General features: G+C 37.1%; 1 protein-coding gene across 1 annotated transcript in view; it reads right to left on the bottom strand.

The window, feature by feature from the left end:
* Positions 1-7,251: 7,251 nt before the first annotated feature.
* The window catches only part of TGFB2 (transforming growth factor beta 2), an 89,164-nt gene continuing 71,874 nt past the window's right edge, over positions 7,252-24,541 (bottom strand). The window contains exons 3-7 of the mRNA XM_026682641.2: positions 18,007-18,139; positions 17,790-17,900; positions 15,951-16,122; positions 11,458-11,611; positions 7,252-8,500 (exon numbers count right to left, since the gene is read on the bottom strand). Of these exons, the coding sequence (XP_026538426.1) occupies positions 8,342-8,500; positions 11,458-11,611; positions 15,951-16,122; positions 17,790-17,900; positions 18,007-18,139 (729 nt within the window). The 3' untranslated portion in view covers positions 7,252-8,341. The remainder of the gene's footprint in view (positions 8,501-11,457; positions 11,612-15,950; positions 16,123-17,789; positions 17,901-18,006; positions 18,140-24,541) is intronic.

Raw genomic sequence — 24,541 nt, 5'->3', positions numbered from 1 at the left:
GTATACAGCAGCACAGGCTTGACTCCATTCCAAATCAATACGGCATGGAATTTGTCCCTATGCCAGAATTACCTAGTGAACCCCCAAAATCCATATCTTTAATGGAGTGGATGGACTCATTAAAGAAAGGTTGGAAGGATACAAAAAAATGCTTTGACTGAAGTGACTAAGGAATATAAAAAAACAAGCAGACAAACATAGGGGACAAAGTGTTTTTGTCAACTAAATATCTCAAGTTGAAACTTCCCAATAGGAAGTTGGGCCCTACATTCTTAGGTCCATTCCCTATATCAAAAATAATCAATCCAGTGACAGTCCAATTAAGTCTCCCTCGGCTGTCGGGGAAAATACACCCAGTGTTCCATAGTAGTTATTGAAACCTGCTGTAGGATCAAATCTATGGCCGATACCAGCAGCTCCCCCCAAACCTTTAATTGTACAGGGTGAGACACATTATAAAATAAAGAAAATCCTCGATTCTAGATTACACCGAGGGAGATTACAATATTTGGTGTAATGGAAAAATTACCCTTTGTCAGATGCTACTTGGGTAAAAAGTTGGGATGTACATGCTGATAGATTGGTTAATCAATTCCATGACAAATTCCCTGACAAACTGAAGGGTCCCCTTGGAGTAGGGAAGAGGGGGTTAAGGGCATCGCATTAACTCCTGGTTGTGTTTTGTTTATTGTCTCTTCCAGGAGGTGATTTCCTCAAGGCGGGATGCCTGTCAGCTTTGGAAGCCATTTCCACGTTGCCACAAGTGAGAGAGGGGTGGATTCAATTGAGTAGCTCTAAGTAGACAAAATAATTTTTTTTGTTAGTTCAAGGTCATTGGGTATGGCGCAGAATGAAAAAAAGATCTTACTTTTGGATGGATTGTGATTGAGCCATGTGATGTGATGATGGCCAAGGGGGGGATAAATTTGCAGTTTGGGAATTGTGGGAAGTCTGAAACCTTTCAGATTCGGGATTCCACAGATGTGCCAGGTGCTATTCTAATAAAGGTACTTTTGAGATATGTTTGTCTCGGAGTTACTGATTGGAATGGAGGTTTGCTGGAATGCTGACACCTTACCTTTATAAAAGGTGAGCTATGCTTACATATATGCATGCTGCACAAAAACCCAGGAAACACTGGTCATTGGTTCTCTCCTGCCAACACTTTGGTTTGGCATTGAATAGTTCATTCAAAAGCAAGATTAGATTGCTGGAACACGGGTTACTTCATGCCCCTGGGAACTGCTCTTAGATTCCAGCAGGTTACTTCATGAAATGAGCATATCCAATTTGATTGAGAGTTCTCATCAGTTTTCTGTTCCGTTTAATTTTATTTTTATACAGATGGAGAAATTACTGTTACACCCATACCTTCTGACAAGCCAACTACATGACTTCATATCTATTTTATAACCACATATAATTACATAACCTCATCATTTATTTTCTCCCAAAATTCATGACTCCTGATACTCATCTTTCTAAAATTCAGAGTTTGAACATTAAAAAAATAACCTAAAAGACTTATACAATGGATTTCTTCCCTGCTTCCTCCCCCACCCCATCCCACCCCACAAAAATATATAATTTTATTAACCATGTTATTATTCAAATAATACCAAATGTTCTGTATAGGATAAACAAAAGACAAACTAGTCTAGCTGAAAATTTCAATATTCAAATATTGTATCCAGTTTTGGTTACATTATAAAAAAGATATTGAAACTTTGGAAAAAGAGAACAGTAACGAAGATGATTAGGGGCCTGGAGACTAAAACATATGATGAATGATTACAGGAATTGGGTATGGCTAGTTTAGTAAGAAGGACCAGAGGAGACATGATAGCAGGGTTCCAATATTTGAAAGGCTGTCACAAATAGGAGGAAGTCAACATATTTTCCAAAGCACCCAAAGGCAAGACAAGAAGCCACAGATGGAACCACAGAACTAATCAAAGACAGATCCAACATACTACTAATGAGAAATTTCCTGAAGTGAGAACAATAAACCAGAGGAACAATTTGCCTTCAAAAGTTGTGGGTAACAGATAATCAGAGTTGGAAGGGACTTTGTAGGTCATCTAGTTCAACCCCCTGCAGTCCAATCTCTTCTTGAAAGTCTCGAGTGATGAAGCTCCTACAACTTCTGAGGGCAAGCTGTTCCATTGGTTGATTGTTCTCACTGTCAGAAAATTTCTCCTTATTTCCAGGTTAAATCTCTCCTTGTTCAGTTTCCATTCATTATTTCTTGTCTGGCCTTCGGGTGCTTTAGAAAATAGCTTGACCCCTTCCTCCCTGTGGCAGCCCCTCAAATATTGGAAGACTGCTATCATGTCTCCCCTGGTCCTTCTCTTCACTAGACTAGCCATGCCCAGTTCCTGTAACCGTTCTTCATATGTTTTAGTCTCCAGTCCCCTAATCATCCTGGTTGCTCTTCTCTGTACTTTTTCTAGAGTCTCAACATATTTTTTATAATGTGGTGACCAAAACTGGATGCAGTACTGAGGTGTGGTCTTACTTAGGTGGAGGCTTTTAAGAAGAGACTGGACAGCCACCTTTCTGAAATGGTATAGGGTCTCCTGCTTAAGACGCCAAGGTACCTTCAACTCTGATATTCTATGTTCTATCCAGCAGTCTTCTATTAGCTAATTTTTGTGCCTGTACCTGGCCTGTAAGAGTCCTTTTTATGAAAGTGCCCATAATTTCATAAATGTCTCCATGTTTCCATGTATCTTGCAGGAAAGGCAGAATACAAAAGAATTAAGTTAATATGCATTGCCCTTATGTAGATGACACTTTCACCATAATAAAAAGGACCAACCTTGTTGCTGCTTATTTAATGATTCAAAAAAACTGTATTACTTAAGTTTAAATTCTTATGCCAGAGAGATTTTAATCAGAAGCATCAGATATTTACTTTAGAAAGTAATAACCACCATCCTCTATGAAATAACATCTGAAATAACAAAAAAAGGCATTTTTGTGGTTGGACCTTGTAACTTCAAAAAGCTTTGCCATTTAATTGTATACATTTGAAGATTGTTTGCAACACTTTTCTGAGCTGCATGGCACAGTCACTGATTTTGCTGATTAAATAACTGCTGCCTCACATTATGTAAACAGATCGTAACTAGTTTTCATGAGTAGGGAAGACTCCATCCCAAGGAAGAGCATCTTAGCTCCAACTTGGATTATGTAAAAAAGAGTTTTAAAACATATCTGTGTTCAGCCAACAGTTCAAGGCTGCATAAACAGAGGGATAGAATCAAGATCATATGAAGTGTTAATACCACTTAATAATGCTTAGTAAGGTCACTCTTGGAATACTGCATCTAGTTTTGGTTGCCATGATGTAAACAAGATGTTGAAACTCTAGAAAGAGTGCAGAGAACAGCAACAAAGATTAGGAGACTGGAGGCTAAAACATATAAAGAATAGTTGCTGGAATTGGGTATGTCTAGTTTAATGAAAAGAAGGACCAGGGGTGACATGATAGTAGTGTTCCAATATCTCAGGGGCTGCCACAAAGAAGAGGGAGTCAAGCTATTCTGCAAAGCACCTGAGAGCAGGACAAGAAGCAATGGGTAGAAACTAATCAAGGAGACAAGCAACCTAGAACCAAAGAGAAATTTCCCTACACTTAGAACAATTAATCAGTGGAACAACTTGCCTCCAGCAATTGTAAATGCTCCAACATTGGAAGTTTCTAAGAAGAGATTGGATAACCATTTATCTGAAATGGGATAGGGTTTTTTGCCTTATCAGAGGGTTGGACTAGAAGACTTCCAAGGTCCCTTCCAACTCTGTTATTCTATTCTATTCTGTTTTTTATTGGAAAAGCTTGTATAGTATTTGCCATTGCTAAGTGTATGGAATTTTACTTTTTGTATTATACAGACTGCCTTGGCAATATCACTGTTGAAAATTGAGTAAGACGTATAGTAAATAACAACTACTGCAATCAATAAAAGACATCTAAGAAAACATTTAGGACATTACTGTTAGGAGAAGCTCTAACAGTGTCAAAAGAGTTCCCTGTGTATGGGGGTGACAGCTTTTTAATAAGAAAGAGAACTATGATTTATTTCAGAGTAACAGAATAACAGAGTTGGATGAGACATTCTAGTCCAACCCCTTGCTCAAACAGGAAATCATATACTATAAACCTCCAGTATTGGAGCACTCACAATTTCTGGAGGCAAGTTGTCCCACTGATTGTCTTATCAGGAAATTTATCCTTTGGTCTTGGTTGGTTCTCTCTTTGATTAGTTTCCACCCTTTGCTTCTTGCTTTCAGGTGCTTTGACTGCTTTGGAGGATAGGTTGACCTCCTCTTCTTTGTGGCAGCCCCTTTAGATATTGGAACACTGTTCTCATATCACCTTTAATTCTTCTTTTCATTAAACTAGACATACCCAATTCCTGCAACCACACTTCATGTTTTAGCCTTGTCCCCTAATCATCCTTGTTGCTCTTCTCTGCACTCTATTGCTTTTCTTCCTGGTCCTTGGCTATAATTAAGTATGATGGTGGTGGAATTTGTTTGCAGTTGTTTTAGGGTACAGTACTAAATATGTATCTAGAAGTAAATTACAGTGAACTCAATAGCCCCTGAAAACACATATGCTGTACAGATCTGTTCTTGGGATATCCTGTGGAATAAGGCCTTACAGCTGAAACAATATGCCCTAGTTTTTTACATTCCTGAGTCTATTCTTTTCCCTGTTTTGTAACATCTTGCCTGACTAAAAGTTGAAGGGAATTCAAATGGTCCATACATCTTTTGAGTTGTATGGCTTAAAGATAATGTACAGAAAGAAAATTATCTGCCATTTAGAAAAGACACTGTTGTTATTAGACAGCACAGTAGTTTAATGCACAGGAGTTTCAATTTGTTTGGTGTGTTCTCCTTATCAGAATTGTCTGTGCTATGAAAACTTATTTTGGACCAAAACATGTGTTGTTTTAAAATGTCTGGCCTCTAGCACTGATGATGTTACCTAGTTAGGGTAATGAAATGACTGCAAGAAAACAATCAAGCTCTCTCCAGAGAGCTCCAAGGACCCCTCACTTCAACTAAGCTACAAATATTTTCCTTAATTGGTGTTTGGCCTCTGTTATTTGAAAAAAAAATGGAAATAAGGAGCTAATCTTAAATGTGTTCCCAATCGGAATTGAATTCATGTACTAATTTACAAAATCTCTTTGCTAGACTATCTTGAAGCTCTCTTAGCAGCATGAGACAGAAATAGCTAAATGGCAATTTTAGCCTAAAATCACTTCTGTATTGCTGATCCCCACTTCCAAATAAAATATACACCAAAATCATGCTTCCTCCTATATTTTGTAATATTTATTTTCATTTAATTGACATGCTTGATACATACTAAAGCAGAATAAATTAAAATATGACTAACCAACCTTTTTTTATACAAGGAACATCTAAAAATGTATGACAGCGATGTTCATGTGGATGCTTATTTCTTTTAATGAAAAAAAGCCAAGAAAGGTTATCAGAACAATACAGATATAATGCCTGATCTTATAGATCAATTGTGAAGCTGATGGGTTGAGAAAGACAATTTTGTAATTAATTAGTTTACTGATTCCAGGTAAGTAAAACCTGTTAGCAATGATTTGAATTCCTCAAATATTACTACAACTACCCCTCTTTCTGAATGAGAATTCTAATTAAATCAATTCAATTTAGATTAGATTTAATCAGGGGTAGGATTAATCCAAATTAGGCTACATCCTGGATATTTTGCTAAGGAGTAATATTCAGCTGAATAAAGCTTAAAGGACTGGCTAATGGTGAGTGAGATTTTTGGGAGTTAAAGTCACCAGTATGGAAAAAAAACCTAATTTGAATAAATTAGATATGATTTATGTAACAATTATTTGTATTCAATATAGATAGGATTTCATCTAATATTACTTTGGTAGTATTAAGGTACAATATTCAAGAAAAGTAACTGGGGACTGTTTATCTTGGTGTAAACATCAATACACCTGATGCCTTGTGTTCCTGTTCCAATCTTAATACTTCTGGGGAAAAATAAACCTTCAATCATCAAAAACTAATATTTCTTGACTGAATCAGTGTAAAACATGATTTTCTTCACCATACTATAACTTCCAGAATGCTCAAGTCAAATTATGGGGAGCACATGTTGAGAAGCAAGTTTTTTCATTGTATATCTGTATATATAAATAAGCAGTGCATGTACAGCTTTAAAAGTTTGGTCCAGCTTAGAAAGATCACCCGTAAGCTTTAATAAATCCCTATATTCCCAAACCCTGGGTTTTGTTGAGACGAAAGACCAGACTCAGTTGCTTTCTATCTGTCCCACTGTACCAAGAATCTGGTCACTGATACCATTTTCTTAGTGTCTACTATGTTGGAATACAGATAGTGCATAGGTCCTTCCTTTCTTTAATTTGGAATTTAACTGGACCTATTACAGTACCCTTTTAAGTAATTAATGAAGGAGCATGGTGGTTCACCAGGTTAGGACTTTGGGCTGATAGTCTGTAGGCTTGTGATCAAAACCCGGTTACTGCTGCGGGACAAGGCAAATTCCTGTCACATGCTCCAGTTCCTGCCAACACCCAGCAGTTCAAAAATGACCAACTGCAAGTAGATAAATAGGTATCACTTTGTTGGGCAACTTAATGGGGAAATGAAAGGAGCCCCCAACTGGGCGTCTACTGTGCCCAGGAAAGGAGTGAAGTTGCACATGCAACCAGCTTTCGCAGATTTCTCGGGTGATGCACAGGCCCACCACAATTGCCAAGTTAACTTCTGCCTTTTGATCTGGCAGATCTTGTCTTTGGACTAATTACCTGTGATCAAAACAAGGCAATCAAAGGCAGACTCCAGTCCCATCACCCATCTTCAGAAATGTGTGTGTATGTGAAGTTTAAAATTTTAAGATGTTTGAAGATACATACATTTTATACAAAACAATATTTAAATCTATCCCTCTGTCTATATACAGACCGAAAGGAGAAAAAAAAAGTAGCTTGTATCATAGAGATGAAAAACAACATACAAAACGCATGTATAGCAAATATTATAAAACATGTATTTGTAGTGCAAGTTAAAAGTACAGGGGACTCTACCTATACTGGCCAGCTCGAGGGAAGCACATGATTCTGAGTAATCAACAAGAGCCCCCAAATTCAAATTCTTCAGAGTTGACAGTATTAACAGTATACAAAAATATGCTGAAAATTTACACATTACACATAAAGTACTTATTTTTTTAATAGTTTACAATAGAGATCTACAGATATGTTTCCAATTTAGCTGGCTTCTTACTATCCACCCTATTTTAATATCATAGGTGTGGTTACATATATCAAAAACAATCTCAAAGCATAGCTATACAGCAACGTATTAGGGTCTGAAGATGAGACCAATACATGTTAAATATTTCACTGGCTTACTAAATTGACAGTTTTCATTTACAGTTGTTGTTTTAATCTTAATAGGTTTGTCTTTGAGACGAAAACAAAATGTCCTTTATTAATAACCTCTTCAGTATTACAACAATGGTATGAGGCTTTACACAGAAGCCCTCTTAGGCGTTCTGCAAGAGAACAAGGTGTGTGTGTGGCTTTTCTTTTTATAGCAGGCTTTCTTAATGATGTAATAACAGTTCTGTTTTAATTGGGTTAAACTAATTATTGTTTTCAGGATATTTCTGAGTTCATGTTCCCCAGGTATTAAACACATGTTTAGTTGATTGTTTGGTCTGAACATTTGTGTCTTTCTAGTCTGTCCCCACAACCCCTAGGGCCTAGGGCAATACATAGTCTTGTTTGATCGCATTACACAAAAATAAATAATGCACTGTTAATTCTAAAAACTACAAGGAACAGATAGGGCACCTATGGCATAACAATATAAAAATCAAGTAAGCCACGGGATAGATACAGCAACTCCACTTAATGGGTTTTTCCTGTTTTTTTCCTTTCACAAATTCTTCCAGTGTTTATTTTTTTAAAAAGGTTTTCTTTCTTTTTGTTCTTTCTTGTTAGTATTTCTGCTTTCCTAAAAATGCTTCATGCCTATCTCACTAACCAAGTAGATGAAATGTAGGATAAGGCTTCACGGTTTTGCATCAGATGACTGCTTAAAAACAAAACACGAAACAATGAAACCAAGTTTCAATTCAGTCAGACTAGTACCGTTTTGTTTTTTTCTTTTGTTTTTCTTTTTAAAAGCCACGGATGATGTATTTTTTTGTTTCCTTCTTTTTGAATGTTTTTTTTCTTCCTTTCTTTCCAGAGGGGAAAAAAATATACATATTCCAAAATATGCTCCAATACATCCTTTAGCTGCATTTGCAAGACTTTACAATCATGTTTGACAGCTGTTCAATTTTGGGTGCTTTGCCAATGTAATACAAGATAGTGAGGGGTTCCAGATCCTGGGATACACAGCATGGAGATGCAGATGCTTCTGGGTTGATTGAGTTATACAAGCTAAGCACCTAGGAGGAAAAAGGAAAAAAAAAGAAGATACTTCTTCACATTCTGCTTATCACGGTGGCAAATAACTTTGGATAACAAGGAGCCTAGGGCTCTGATGGCACCATTGACACGGTGAGAATTTATTCATTTAAAGTAATTATATCCAAATTCTTTTTCTCTGTAGAAGCCTAGACAGCTGGAATCAATGAAAACACAGATATGTAAAACATCCAAACAGTAGAGAATTTTCACAGCAGTGAATTACTTTTTTTTTTAATGAAACAGCTGTAGATTAAAAAAAGAGACACCAGTGAAAATACTGAATATTTTTTAAAATGAAAGGTTTTCTCAAGACCCTAGGCTTCACAAGAGGGGATAGAGTTGAAAATTGCCTGTCATTCTTTGGCTTATTTTGAGGGAGCAGTTGATAAAATTATGTAAAATAACTGTTAAAAACAGTAAGGGAGAGAAATAAAGTGCCTCATTAACTTTTTGCTTGTTGCCATCACACACACACATACATACACACACACTCCCCAAGAGTCAGGGCTGGCCTCACCTGACCTATTGCTGACAGCTTCTTAGTTCCACATATTTTAACTTTCAGTCCAAAATCATCTTTCCAGAATAACCAATCAAATCATTAGCAGAACATAGTAACTCTAGCCCTTTCCCACTATAAGTAGTTCTCCACTTACTAACTTTTCTACATTTAGAAAAGACTGTCCAAAGTTACAACAGCACTGAAAAAAAGTAACATATGACTGTGTTTCACAGTTATGACCTTTGCAGCATCCCCATGCTCATGTGATCAAAATTCAGGTGCTTAGCAACTGGTTTATACTCATGACAGTTGAAGGGTCCTTTGGCAACCTTCTGACAAGCAAAGTCAATGGGGAAATCAGAGTCACTTCACACAACCAGGTTACTAATTTATCAAATACAGTGATTCACTTAGCAACTGTGGCAGGAAATGATGTAAACTGGAAGGGTGGGGAATCACTAAACAAATGTCTCACTTAACAACATAAGTTTTGGGCTCAATTGTGGTTGTAAATTGTGGTCTACCTGTATTGTTCTATCACCACTGAGCTCTGAAAGCGTATCTTCTCAAGATAAATGGATTGTTTCTATTTAGGTGAAGGGTAAAATATTTAAAAATCTTAAAATTTATTTATTTATTTATTTATTATTTTATTTTATTTATTTATTTGATTTGCCAATTGTTTACAAGATAATAAGTATAAGTGTATACATAGTTGTGAATACATGAAATGGGTACATATAAGAAAAATAAAAGAAGAATAAGAGAAACAATAGGACAGGGACGGTAGGCACGTTGGTCCTACAGACCTCTTAGGAAAGGGGTGAGGTCAATAGTAGACAGTCTAAGGTTAAAGTTTTTGGGGTTTGGGGAAGAAACTACAGAGTCGGGTAGAGTATTCCAAATCTTCTAGGTGAAGGGTAAAACACATATTTCTACTGTCAGGCATCAGAACCATTATTGAAGGTGCTCTAGTTATTAACTGCTGTGTTTACCACTGATTCATATTTCTTTACACTGTTTTTTTTGGCAGCAGGATGCTGCATGGAGTTGATTGTTTTTTTTTTTTAAAGCACCAGATAAGAAAGCTGTGCTTTGTACCAAAGGAGTGGAGCATGTATCCAACCTTGAGTTTTTGAATTTAGGTTTTCTTTAAATGTGAGAGCCAGAGTCAACTCTACCATTAGTGTATTCATCCTATGGTAGAATGGAATGGACCCCAATTTAAACATGTTTATATGGCTGCCATTTTTATACATCCTTCTTAGGATTCACAGCCATAACTGTGACTTTTGTACTGACACGTACAGTAGATGTTCTTTTTATAAGCCACATTGAAATGAATCGGAACTGCTTAAAGACCCAGTATTCATCCAAACGATGCAATCACAAGAAACAGCCCATTGCAACAGGCTGTGCAGACTCTTAGCAACATAAAAGGGTCATTGCCAAGATCTTTTAAAAGCAGGACTTGATGAATTTTTAGTTTTTGCAGAATAAAAGATAGGAAAGGGAGGGTGAGTGGGTACATTGGAAATGCCTTGGAAGAAGAGTAAAAGTGACTGATGTTACAGATATAGGAGATTTCATAGAAAAGGAATCAAAGAAATGAAATCACAAGAAATCATAGAGTGGACAAAACTGGTCTAGGTGACTTAATAGGATCACTCAGTCGGTGGCAACTTCACATAGTACTTTTAAATATGTTTTCCCACAGTGAAAGGAAAATCGCTTATTCTACCAAGATAATACCGCTAAAAAGGTGGAAAAAATAGAAGAAACATCTCAGCTTCAAAATATACAGTACAGTAACCACAGGGCTAGGATCAAGAGTAAATCTTTTGCATACTGAATAGTCTGAAGGAAGAAGAACAGAACATGAATGAAGTGCCAATCTCCCATCTGTTCTGAAACACTGTTCACACTGAATTCTGCACATTCAGCAGGAAGATTTATCAGTATTTTCCAACAAAGGTAATAGCTCACAGGATCACTGAGGCAGAACTGGTAGGTATAGCATAGCTTTTCTGAGAAAAATATAGTGGTAATGGCTGAACAAGATTGTGACCCCAACATCATTGAGCATGAAAAATCAAAGTGGAACTTAAAATAAAATGTTCCAATGTTTCCCTCAATACAAGGATTGCTTTTGCTGCAAAATCATCCTTTGATTCCTCTTGAGTTTATTTACATACTCAATCTGGATATGAAGTACAGTTTTTCTGCTTTTAAAATGCTCTTACCCTTTCCTTCAATTTCTGTCAACAGTATATGCCATAATAATCAGATTTTTTTTAAAAAAAGTTGGGTAAATGATGTGTTACCATGATATGATCTATCAATTAAATTAATTAAAAACATATTTTAAACTGACGAACTAGGTTTTGTTCTGCTTTATAGCGCTAATATTACTTAGTTTTCTAAAATACTTACTCTACTGTGCTGAGTATCTGAGCTCCATAAATAGGGACAAGCTCCGGCACAGAAATTTGCATGATATCCTTTAGGTTCATGTATCCATTTCCATCCAAGATCTCTCTTGAAATCAATATAAAATGGACGTAGACAGCAGTTATCTTGCACGTTCCTGTAAATGGAGTTATAGACAAGATAGTTAATAAGGTTTTGCCAGTCAGAATGCTCTAATGCAGTGCAGATTCCTTAATGCAATGAATCATTCAGAAATGCAACAAACAGCCTCTTCTGTGGGTGAATTTTATGAAATCCACAGTTTACTGATATTTTTAGATCACGCTTTCAGAACTGTCTTATTAATAAGATCTACTTTCCAGCTTGTCAGAAATAAACCTGAGGCTAGGCATAGGACTCTCTCTTAAGAATTTTCCATCATAAAACTGGATGGACAGAAGAGTAGTTCATGCAAAATTCAGTTTTAATAAATGGGGCTTATGATGAGGGGGTCAAGATTATGGCACAGGAAAAAAAACAATTCTTTAATCAAGTTCTCCCACCTCCAGAATGGCCATTTTTAAAAAGGCACATTAAATTACTCTTTTGCTCTAATTCTCAATCTGTCAGATTGTAGTAGGCAGAAATCTTTGAGTTTACACATAGAAACACAAACACACACATTGTGAAATTTCATATACTATATTTTCATACTTTGTGCCACTCCGAGTTCACAATGTACAAGTATTCATGCATATGAAGGAATTAATAAATGAAATGTTAAGCATCATATTGTAATTACATAATTATATAATTAAATTCAGAGTTTTTGAAAGGATGCATTAAAATAGCACATGATTGACACTTCATGGGCAAATTTATTCAGGAAAGATTATTTCTTCACTTCTCATGTGTGTCTCTTTGTGTCTCACTTTGTTTTGTTTTTATTGTTTGGGGATCAGAGGGCCTAAAATATAATATGATATAATGAAAAAGATAACATAAAATTTAAAAACTGTAATCTGCTTCTTTCCAGCTAGGACTTTGGAAGGAAAAAACGCATAATAGTGGTTGTTTCACCTGAACTAATAAAGACTTTGCGTATGTTATGGATTGTTAGGATTTCTTGCAGACATTTCAAGTTTCTGTTTATATCTAATAATTTTGTATGTGCAATCAGTCATAACTAGATATTATTCTCACATTCATCTCTAATACTAGCTACAGATTTTTATTTGTATCCTTAAGTAAATTATATTTTTAGGTTTCTCTGTGTCTGTTTAGGAGAATGGATATCAAATATGTATTATAAGCTAGAGGAAAATAGAATAAAAATTGATCCTGGTGACTACTAGGGTCTTTGAAGAGATGGATCTTGTTCTCATTACTGTAGCTAGAAGAACACCTGCAACCAGTGGTGAGCTGCTGCCAGTTCAGACTGGTTCTTGTGAACTGATTGTTCCGATGATCAGCTGGCCCTGTCCTACCCTGTCCTATATTTCCATCTTTTTCAGCTCAACTGATTCGCGCGGCACAGTGGATTTTGCATGCCTCAGCTGTTCTACTTCAAATTGGTGTTTTTTTAATGCTGTGTGCATGCGCACAGCACATGTATGTGCGCAAAGCACGTACTCACAGAACTGGTTGTTAAACCAGTTACAACCCACCACTGCCTGCAACCAATCTTCAGGAGCAAGATTGGGATGATGCCTTAGCCATTCATGAGAAAAATATGGGTCCTCTGTTGTCAGGCAGTCTGTTTTTCAAGGAACAATTTCTTTGAACAATGGACTAAACCAGCTCTAACTGAAAGTGAAGGGATGATAGCAGCAGGGACTTTGAAGTTGTTCCTTAGCAATCAGCACCAAAAGGCAGATTCAGCAGATGTACAACTTGTACTAAGATGTATCCTTTGTTTAATTTCTGTAGTTACCCAGATGAACAAGCTATTCTGGGAAGCTTATATCATAACAACATTAAAACAATACTCTTTCTGTCTTTACAATAAAACTATTGTCATGCATATTAATATAGCCAAGAAAAGGGGTCCTTCACACACTAGAGGTAGGTGTGTGTGTGTGTGTGTGTGTGTGTGTGTGTGTAAGGTAAATTATCAGGTCTTCATGGCCTTACAAAAAGCCAACAGGTTTGGGATCATCCTAATCTCTGAGGAGAAAATGTTCCAGAGGTACGGGCTATCATAGAAAAGCCACATCTCCTGGTCCTGGCCAGTCAACACTTCTTGACTGATGGGACCCAAAACATTCTCAACTTGCTAGACCCAATATATATATTATTTTGAGTTGAGTGTGATTTTTGCATGAATATATCCATGCAATTTTCTTGGGAACAGAAGGTGTTTATCATACCATACCATAGCTTCCCAATCTGACCTCCTATTGTGCTGGTATTCTTTAGAAGGCTATATTCAGAAAGGTGCCTATTTATCTTCCAAACCCAGATAAGATCAACCTAATGCTGTCACCTGTTAAAATCTATTTTTACAATTGCATCCATATAAATAAATTAGCAAATGAAAAATTTATTCCTAGATGGATGCTCTTAGTTATGCTATGCGTGTAGGAGAGGAGGAGCAGAGGAATCTTCCTTTAACTTGGCATTTAGGCTGTTCCAGTAACAACAAATTTTTGAGCATTTTACATTTGTATTGTCTGATTATTGTTGCCATGAAGATGGGGCTTTATTGGTTTTTATATTGGGGTTTTTAATTTTCTAAGTTGCTTAGAGTTATCATGAGTTGGACAGTCATATATATTTTCTTAATGAGTAAATAAACAAATAAATTAATTCATAATTTAAGTAATGGGATTAAAACAAAATATAGCCATAAAATATAATCATATAATCAATATAATCACTTGCTTCCTGATTAATAAATAAGCAATGACCTAACATCTATAAGAGCATCCCTACAACAAGAATGAACAAACCTGAAGGGCTTGCCAAAAAGCCATTTTTTTCTTAATTTTAAAAGAACCCAAGGAATTGTGGCCAACTTCATCTCAGGGGAAAATGGTGTTCCAAAGAAAGAGGGCAATGATCCAGAAAGTGCAACTTGGTGGCTCCCGCAAGTGATTCTTCCTGTGGATAGGGATCTAGAGCAGAACAATCTTTCCAGCACTGTAGATTAGCGGGGTGGTGGTGGTTCCACACGGTGCCTGCCGCTCACACAAATGGATTGTGCGAGCATGTACTTGCCTGATGCTTGCACAAGAGGGGATGCCATGCGGGCATGCTTGCCCACCACTTGCACAGCCCAGTTTGAAACAGCTCAAGGCCCGGGAGTTGGGGGACCCCGATCTAGAGGAAGCCTTCCCTTCTAGATCTTATTATACAAGCAGCAACTACCAAAATTGTTTTGGTCCTCTGGATATCTAGGACTGGGTCACATATGCCTTTAAAGGAGAAGAATAGTACCATAAATTGCAGAAGCTGGAAGCCAATTGATAACTTTGAAGTACTTGTGATATGTGGACAAATTAACTGATTTCCACAAGCTCTGTTTTCTGGACCAGTTTCTAGGTCTTCAAATATTCCAATGCAATAATCAGAATGACAGGTGAGCAAAGCATTCCCGAAACAGGAAAGGTCACAATTAATGCACAAGATGGGATGATAGAAAAGCCTTCCTAGCCACTGTTGCCACCTAATTCTTTTCCTGGAGTTGTGAGTCCAGGAGAATCTCCCTATTACAAGCCAGTTTTGCACATGAAAAAGCAATCCTTCCCAGTGTCAAAAATGGAATATTTTGCTATAAGAAAGGTTTGAAAAGCCACTGTCTCTTGATGCAACTGAGCCTCAATTACTCCTTATTCAGACCCTAACTGGTTCTAAGCACTTTCAGCCACATTTTATGATTCCTGGTACTACATTAACAGCTGCTCAATTACTACATGATTCTGAGCATATGCTCTTGCTTTATAAATTTGAGACATATAACTAGAGCATAATGATTCTATTTGTTTAATTTTTCAGATTGGAGATAGACTACTTTTTGAACAGCCAAAATGTCCCAGGGATTTTTTAACTAGTGCAAATAGGTGCAAATAAAAGCAAATGTTATTCTTCAGTAAAAATGCAGTTAGTATAGATTGCCAGAAATGAACAAATGAGATTTTGGTTTGAATATATAATCTGATGTGTATGAAGTTCCTCCCGCCCTCCCCCGCCCCCCACCAATTCTTGATCTGATTGTTGAATTTATGAAGCAGCTGCTCAATGGTTCCTTTGCCAACTATCCTGGAGAAAGTGTCTTCATCAAAGCAGCCACCCAAGTCCTTCAGCAGCTGTAGCCCTTCAAGATTTTGAGGAACAAATCCAGAGAAATACAAACTTTTATCCAAAGTTATGTGAGAGGGGTGGAGTGGGAAGTGACATATATCCCTTTCAACAGAATGCTGTTAAAATTATAAATAAAAAGCATATTTTTTTAAAAAATGGGCTACATTAATATTTTAACACATGCATAAAAGCCCATAACATCTTTTAATAGTTACCTAAAACAATAGGCAGCATCTAAAGCACGCTTCTTCCGCCGACTGGATTGTTGCGACTCAAGTCTGTAGGAGGGTAATAACATTAGCAGAAGATGTGGGCTCTTCCCACTGTATTTTTTCCTACTGGACTTTAAAGCTTTCTCACCACTGGAATAAGGGTGGTCATCAATACCTTTAAAAAATACATTTTGGTAATAAATATTGTGTTGCTTTTTTTTGATACAAAATTACATAAAGTATCTCTTCACAAGAAATTTAAATCACAGAATAATAATCAGGTGTGCTGGCATCAGCTGGGCTGATTTAAGACATGCTGATACATGAATATGGGAAGCAGGGACCTGCATTGAATTAAATATCCTATATTCTTATTACCTCTGCACCATTTGAGATCAGGAACGCTTGCTTCATTTATATCAATTATTAGTCATAGGATCGGTTATAGGTTTCCTTATCCCACAATTATTATAAATATCAATATAATATTTATTTAATCCCAAGCAAAAATTCAATTCTTTTCAATGCAGGGCCATAAACAATAGTGTGTCATTTTAGACCCATGGAGATGGAGATCTAAAAGAAGCAGATAGAGCACAGGTGTCAAACTTGATCGCGTCATGTGATGTATCATGACGGATCGTGACATTTTCTGCCTTTGTGGAGCTGGGGTGACCGTGGCCTTCAGGTGATGTATTCAGCCCGCAGGGCCCCAGTTTGACACCCCTGAGCTAGAGAATCAGCCTCAGTGAAGCAGGAACCATAACACAAGTAGTTAACACAGATAACATGTGAATCTAGTTACCTGCATTGCCATATAGACTCGATTAATATGCTTGGATGTACCTTTTGGATACATCTAAGCAGGGGTGGGATTCTACCAATTCACACCTATTCGCTAGAACCAGTTGCTAACATTCTAAGCAGTTCAGAGAACCAGTTGTTAGAAGAAATTACTGGCCTAATCCTGTAAGGAAGGCAGGAAGGAAACATTCTGGTGTTGCTTACAGAAACTGCCTCTCCATTAACCCTTATTACATTCTTGGCAGGACTAGACTTCCTGTCTCTGGAACTTCTCTGGAGTTTTTTTCCCCTTCCTTTGCTGGTACTTTGCTTGCATGGAGTGACCATTCAAAGTTACAAAGGCACTGAAAAAAGTGACTTATGACCATTTTTCACACTTACGCCTGTTGCAGCATCCCCACAGTCATGAGAGGCCAGGCGAGGAGATACGTGCCTCAATGTGAATGATATTGAGTTGGCCACACCCAGCCAATAACATGACCACCAAGCCACATCCACCCAGTCACATGACCACAAAGCCACACCCACCACCTAAGCCACGCCCACAAAACCGGTTGTTAAAAAATTTGAATCCCACCCCTGCATCTAAGGTCACCAATTAAGATAATGGCCAGGGTTGAAATTAATCATTTACATTTTGAATGTGTGTTTCTCTGAGCATCAGTGCTTAGCACATAAAGAGTTTATGGCTGGATGCTCAAAATCATGAATCCCTAAGCAAGTTGCAAGATGAATACACAAAGATCACATAGGCAGAAAGATTTGCATGAGTACTAATGAAGCTAGCAAGAAAATTATACAAAGAAGTAACATATTAAACATGTTCTAATCCATTGTCATACTATTTTAAACAAAGATACAATCAGCAGTTTTTACAGAATGCTACACCAGATTTTGAAAGCAATTGTTTAAGGATTTCTTCTCCCACACCGTCTGACGCTCCATATTTTCTTTCACTAGTTGGATATATTATAAGATCTGTTGAAGCATTTCACGTTCATTACACAATTATTTTATTTTAAAAAATTTCGTTATTACCTGCAAATCTTGCCTCTAATTCTTCACTTTTATTTGGGATAATATAGTTATTTGAAGGCACAAATGTGCAACATGGGCAATGTAAACTGATCTTAAGCCCCAAATTTCTGTCTGCAAAATATAAGAGAAAGAAAATTTGCTTTATATCAGGTCAGGCAAGACTTCAAACTGTTCAAATTTAATACAGGTTAACCCTAACATAATTAATTACTATCACCTTTGTGGTGGAGCCACTCATGTACAGCCTCAGTTACATCAAAAGATAACCATTCTCCCTCAGCTCTTGTTTTCACGACCTTGCTATCGATATAACGTTGTGTAGGTGATGTGGGATCTTTATTTTTGATCATCTGTAAAATAAGAACATTTATATCAGTGATATGGAATTCACACAATTTAATTTGAAAAAAAAAAAAACAGCTAAGGGGGACTCAAAACAGAATATAGAAAATAACTACAAACCTCAAGAGATTGTGCCATCAATCTATCTACCTACCGATCAATGTCATGAAAACAGATTCTGACATAGTGCTTTGACTACACAACACAATTACAAGAAAAAATATGGAAATAACTTGTAGAGATACACAGCTCAACTGCACAAGTGAGATTCTTTTCTTTAAATGGAGATTGTGTACACAAACTTCTATTGCTTTACCGTAACTTGAAATACATTTAAGAAAATTTCCTGATGTCATTCTTTTTTCACCTAATTATTTATGATCCAGTTCTTTTCCTTTATGTTAAAGTAACCCTAACAATATTTTAAACCAAGGCAAGACAGATAGAAATCTATCTCAAGATTTTAATTCCTGGGTGTACCTTTTGTGAACAAATAAAAGGTTTAGTAATGTTTCTTTACTAGAGAAAAATGGATAAATCTGTTCCTCAGATATATTTTTTTACATTCCTGCATGAGTGTGTGAAACCCAGTGTTATGAGTTTGATCCAGACTTCAGTAGGCTTGTTTCATATTCATAGCATTATGGGAGTCCAAATTGTGTCCAAATGAACATTTAAAGATTGAGTTTAATATAGATTTAACACATCCTATACCTACTTTAAGATGAAACCAAGATCTTTCCTCCCTTAGAAAATACTGTACAATTAGTTGCTAGGAGTCATAAATGACTTGATGGCACATAATCAATTGGAAATCCAACACCGATGGGACAAGACAAATATCCCATTCCAGATATTACCAGAATGGATTAAAGCAAACATATTCCTAGAGGCACTAAGCTAATTTTCCCTGCATCAAGCGCAATCCAGACAACACTCATAAATTGCAACTGAGACACTAACAATACCAAGAACTCAGTTCACCTGTCAAGTATAAGTCTTTAACTTTTCTTGAAATGTCTTTCACAATAAACATCCAAGTATTTTGCTTTCATCAAAGTATAATTATGGCGTCCTACATTTAGGCTGTTTCTAGGCATATACTTTGCCCAAATCATTTTTGTGTTTCTTGGCTGGATGCCTTTCTTTGTACATCATCTCAAATGCCTGCCCAATGAATGTTAAATGTGGCTTAGGAACACACAATCTGCTTTTTTACCACTGAGAATTACCATTTCTCCATTTGTCTCAGAAGATAATGATAAACAATACTTCTTCTTACTTTCTCTCTCTTCCTTTTTCTGTCTTTTCACTGTCTTTCTCTCTTGTTCTCCTTCTGGGATAGTCTTCAAGCCTTTTCTAACTGACCTTTCATAATTTGATATGTCTGTTTCTTTTCTCTTGGTATACATCCTTTTTTTCAATTAAGTCTTTTAAGTCTTCATTTTGCTTTTGTTTCCTGGAAACCTTATAGAGAAATTCCATTATCTAGATGAGAAGCTAGTCCTCAGTAAAATCCCAGTCTGGATAACTGATTGTTTCTTAATTCTTGTATACTCAGTTGATTTGTAGGTTTCTGAACTACTGGATAGTAGCATCTTCAGAAAAACAATGCCACAGGTGGGAAGCAATTTCCTAGTGCCAGATGAATTCCATAAATATTCAGTTTCCCTAAAAGATGCATTTTTACAACATAAATGCAGATTTGGACACACCCTAAATAGACTGGATGATCAATTTCAAGTTGTGAGTGGTCTTGAATCTTGCTCTCCAAATAAGATCTTAAAGAAAGCCACAGACATATAGGATGAGGGAGATATTTTGCATACCTGGCCCTAGTCTATTGAGAGCTTTAAAGTTCAAAATAGTTTTATGTCTGGGCTCCAAAGGAGCTTGTTCTCTGGGAACATTGCTCATGTCATAAATGCTTAGGGCTGTGTCTTCCCAGGCAAAGCAAAATAATTAAATTAAAATCCAGATGCTAAAGAGGGATGTCACTACAGTCAAGTGATTCACACTGGTGATATGTTAGGAGGAAAACTGAAATGTCTCTCAAACACAAGCTACTCCCTGTACTACATCTACTACAATCTGCTTTTTCCAAACTTTCCTAGAATATTTTATCTTTGAAACATATATCGATTTACCTCTTCTCACCGACTAAAATTTATTTATTTAACAGTTTTATATGACCTCTTAAGCAAATCTGGATGGCTTACAACAACCATAAAACAAATCAAGCCAATAAAACAATGAACAAAAACCCTGTGCCTTAGTTGCCCTTGGGATGCTCCATAGCAGGCTCTGTTATCCTCCTTCCATGTAGACATAGAAAACTCATGCTATTGAGGTCCTGCTAGATGGCAAGATTTCAGGAAGGGGACTTGGAACATGCCCATCTCCTCTGATCTAGTGGGATGGGCAGATATTCTTAAGGAAAGGTGGTCCCACAAATAGTCTAACTCCTTGCCATGTGGGGCTTTAAACTAGGACTTTGAATTGCATGTGAAAGAAGTGAAGCCAGTGCAGCTCAGTCAATTAAGATGTTACACGGGCAAATCTAATGGCAGCTGTTGTCTTCCAGACCAGTTGTAACTTTCAAATGGTCTTCAAGGGCAGCCCCATGTAAAGCATATTGCAATAATCCAGGTGGAATGTCTATGGAGAGTCATCCAGGTCATGGTTGTCCCAAAGGTGCTTTTCAAGAAGCAACTGGACTTTCTGGTTTTTCTTTCAGAAGCAAAACATCTTCAAAGAAAAACCAGGAAGTCCAATTGCCTCTTGAAAAAACACCTATGTGATAATCCAGGTGTGAGGTAACTAAGGCGTGAGTGACTGAGCAAGGTCTCCTGATCCAGGAAAGGGTGCAAACGGTGCACAACACAAATCTGTACAAAGACTCCCACCCTTAGACATGGCTGCCACTTGCTCATCAAGCAGGAGCCATGCATCCAGGAGGAAACTCAAATTGTGTACCCACTCAGTCTGTAGAAGTGGAACCCCATCCAGAGTCAAAGATCAGGCCCCATGGGGCCAAAACCCAAAGGCACTCCATCTTGCCAGGGTTCCAGGAATTTCAATAACTCCACAACAGTATCAGTTGCTTGGCCCAGAGTAGAAAATAATAATTTCATATCATCAACTGTACCCCATGTTGTTGGATAACCTCATCCAGCAATCATGTAGATGTTAGAGGAGAGGTGAAAGAGTCATCATCAACATCAACTGGAACTATCCATGGAGAAAGAAGGAGAGCCACTGCAAACTATTGCCTTCCACTCCCAACCCCTAGAGCTAGTCCAGAAGGATAACATGGTATCAATGTATCAAAAGTCACGGAGAGATCAAAAGTTCCTGAGAGATCCAAGAGATCCAGGATGGTTGCACCATCCCCATCCGGAGCCCTCCAAAGGTCATCGGCAAGCATTACCAATCCCATCTCAGAGCTATACATTGGCCTGAAAAGAATCCAGGTAATATGACTCAACCATTTCATTATTCAAGATACAGTTTGATCATCCTCAAAATGTTATTTCACCACATTCAAAATCTTTGGGTTTACAGGATTTTTCCTTACTCTTGTCTCATATCACAAGACTTCTTATTTACTTCCAGCTGTCTTTCTCTGTCTCTTGAAATCAATTATGAAAAACAAAACCTTGGAAATAAATGTATTTTTTAAAAAATGTTATTTTCATTATGGTGAGGTCAGAGTGAAAAAAATGGGAGGTGTCACCATCCTCTGGGAAGATAAAATGGAGAAGAGGGCCATACAGGGTTTCTTTAACTTGCCAGAGGAAAGATGACTTGACAGTTTAATAAACATACTAAATATTACCATAGTAGGTATATAACATAATAAATATAATAAACATACCATTCTGCCTCTTACTATGCCCAAATATTAAGCAGTGGCCTTAGCACAGATGCCTGCTTCTCTGTCGCTTGCTTGAAAGTGATTAATGTTGTTGGCTGTTTGCTGAAAAGTGTTTCCAGGATATTTCCCATGAATAACTTTTGACAGCAGGATTTTGGCAACCTCAGCCACCTGCTAAATTCTGCAGGTCATGTTATTCTGTCAGCTGGCCTTCCTTAAAGCTATGTAGCTGCAAAGGGAAATAGTTCTGCAGAAGCGGAAGGCAGTCGGGGTCTTTCTTTTGGCTTCAATCAGCTTTGTATCTGGCAGGCACTGAGAACAGAGTGTGGACCTTAACAAGCTATTGTACGAGGTACAGCACACTTGCCAAAATACAAAAGGTACATATGACTTGCCAAATGTTTTAAAGCCGATAGTTCTGTGATCCACTTCCTGTGATCTTGCCAAGCACGTTCATCATGCAAGATTGCAAATAACAAGGACATGTGGCACACTACATAAACCCTGCTTATAGGTTGTATGGGGGTAACACAACTATAGTGGATATTGATTGCTCATAGTATAATAACAGTCTCCTAACAGTGGCTTCAATTTCCTCTGTTCGTACTTCTCATAGTAAAAACTATCATAGTTTAAAAATGAAAAAATTCTAGCCTTCATGTCTGTGAGAAAAATATGTTAGGATTCTAAGGAAAAGCTACCATGGGCCTTGCACCACTATCATTTCTCTGATGTTTCATCTTTATTTTAATGCCAGTTCTTTATCTTGGCTGCTATAAGCACCACACCTCAGTGTCTGTAATCTCTACAGCTTACACAAGGATAAAACAGTGCTCCAAGTTTGTCTTTCTTCCTGGGCCAAATATATTTTATCAAAAAGTCATCTTTGCCAAGATTTTTTTCTTGCTAGAGGTTAAAATGTATTAAGCTGTGAAAATATTGAAAATGTAATTTATTTTTGGCTTGTTTGAGAAATGATTACTGTGAATTCTGTGTATTTTGATGTACCCATCTGCAGTCATGCAAAGAACTGAAGACAAGTGTACAGTTAAGTGTTCAATGAGGCTTTTATTAAAAAAAAAATGGGATGGGCTACAATACAATAGCTGTCGCTATTTGCATAAGCCGGTTTGTTTCTTTGACACAAGCACTGATACTTCCCACAGTAAAGCTGCCATATTACACCAGACTTCCTCCAGTGTACCCACTTGCATTAGCAGATTCCCCTAGGGGAAATCAATTGATAGCTGTTGTTTTTTATTAATCATATTCTAAAATAATTTATGGGGATCAAATGATTTAAAGAAACTGAAACTGGGACAAAAGAATTTCATTATAAAAGTATTGTTCTCCATCTTAAAAGTTAGCCAAAACATACCTTCAGATCTTGAAGACATTTTAATACCTTACCTCATTTTTGCTTTGAACACTCTACATTGGGTTCACTCAAAAGAATGCATAAATAGCATGTGACCAAGAGGGCCTTTGCACACCTTTGTCTATGTGCCAGCTGTGACAGTTTCTGAATCAGATGGCTGTCTAGATTCTCATTCAAGCTTTAGCCATCACAGAGATGTATTTCTATAGGGTACTGTTCTTGTTCTATATGGAAGCTACAGTTGATCCAGAATGTAACAGCACAAGCAATGATGGTAATACCACAGTACATTTATATGAGGCTATTGCTTCTCGACTTGCATTGTTTGCTATTAGGCTTCCAGGTGCAATTCAAAGTGTTGACCATCGTCTATAAAGCTGTTCATGGCATTGGACTTTTCTCCTATCTCCCATAGCTCCTGCCCATCTGGTAAGATCAGTATGCCTCTGGTCCTATCTATTAATTAAACAATACCATCTGTTGGGACCCAATAGATTGTTGCAGCACCTGTCCTCTGAAATGTTTTCCTTCTCCTTTCCTATGTGCTATAGTACATTCCATTCCTTCCAGAAGCTTATCAAGTATATAGGTACTGTATGCTAAAGTCTCTGATAAGAGCAGCAGTAAAACCCCGGAGTTTGGCTCTATTTTTCATGATGCTTGATGTGCTATCAAAACATGACATTGTTTCCATGGGAAATCACTTGAACCTATGCTTGTTTTATAGTCTGTATAGACTATGGTGTATGTCTACTATATATAGTAACTAATGTACCATAAAAACAAAACTGCTACAACCATTTTCAAAATAAAGCAGAGGATGTTTCGCCCTACTTCCGCTCTTTGCTTGCTTTCCATGCCACAATGCCTATTTCTGTTTCAAATACCTCTTTCTAAACTAGTAATGTGCCAAAGTTTATTTTCCTATTTTTCTTTCTATGCAAGAAGTTTCTTAATAAAGTACAAATATCATGAAATCAACAAAAATGCTACTGAAGGCATGCGTTCAAAGACATTCCCACAACATCCAACCTTTTATCTGATTAAATTCCAGCAAATCCTGGATTTGGCAACCATTTTTATAAGCAAAGGAAGAGATGCTGGATGTTTGAAATTGTTTAATCGTTTTATTTCCTCCCCTCCCCCAAGATTTTA

The sequence above is a fragment of the Notechis scutatus genome, chromosome 1, assembly GCF_049901735.1.
Source record: "Notechis scutatus isolate UNSWTSFEM ecotype Mainland chromosome 1, rNotScu1.2, whole genome shotgun sequence".
NCBI lineage: Eukaryota > Metazoa > Chordata > Lepidosauria > Squamata > Elapidae > Notechis > Notechis scutatus.
The sequence above is the reverse complement of the archived record's forward strand: the minus strand, read 5'-3'. Positions and strand labels throughout refer to the sequence as shown.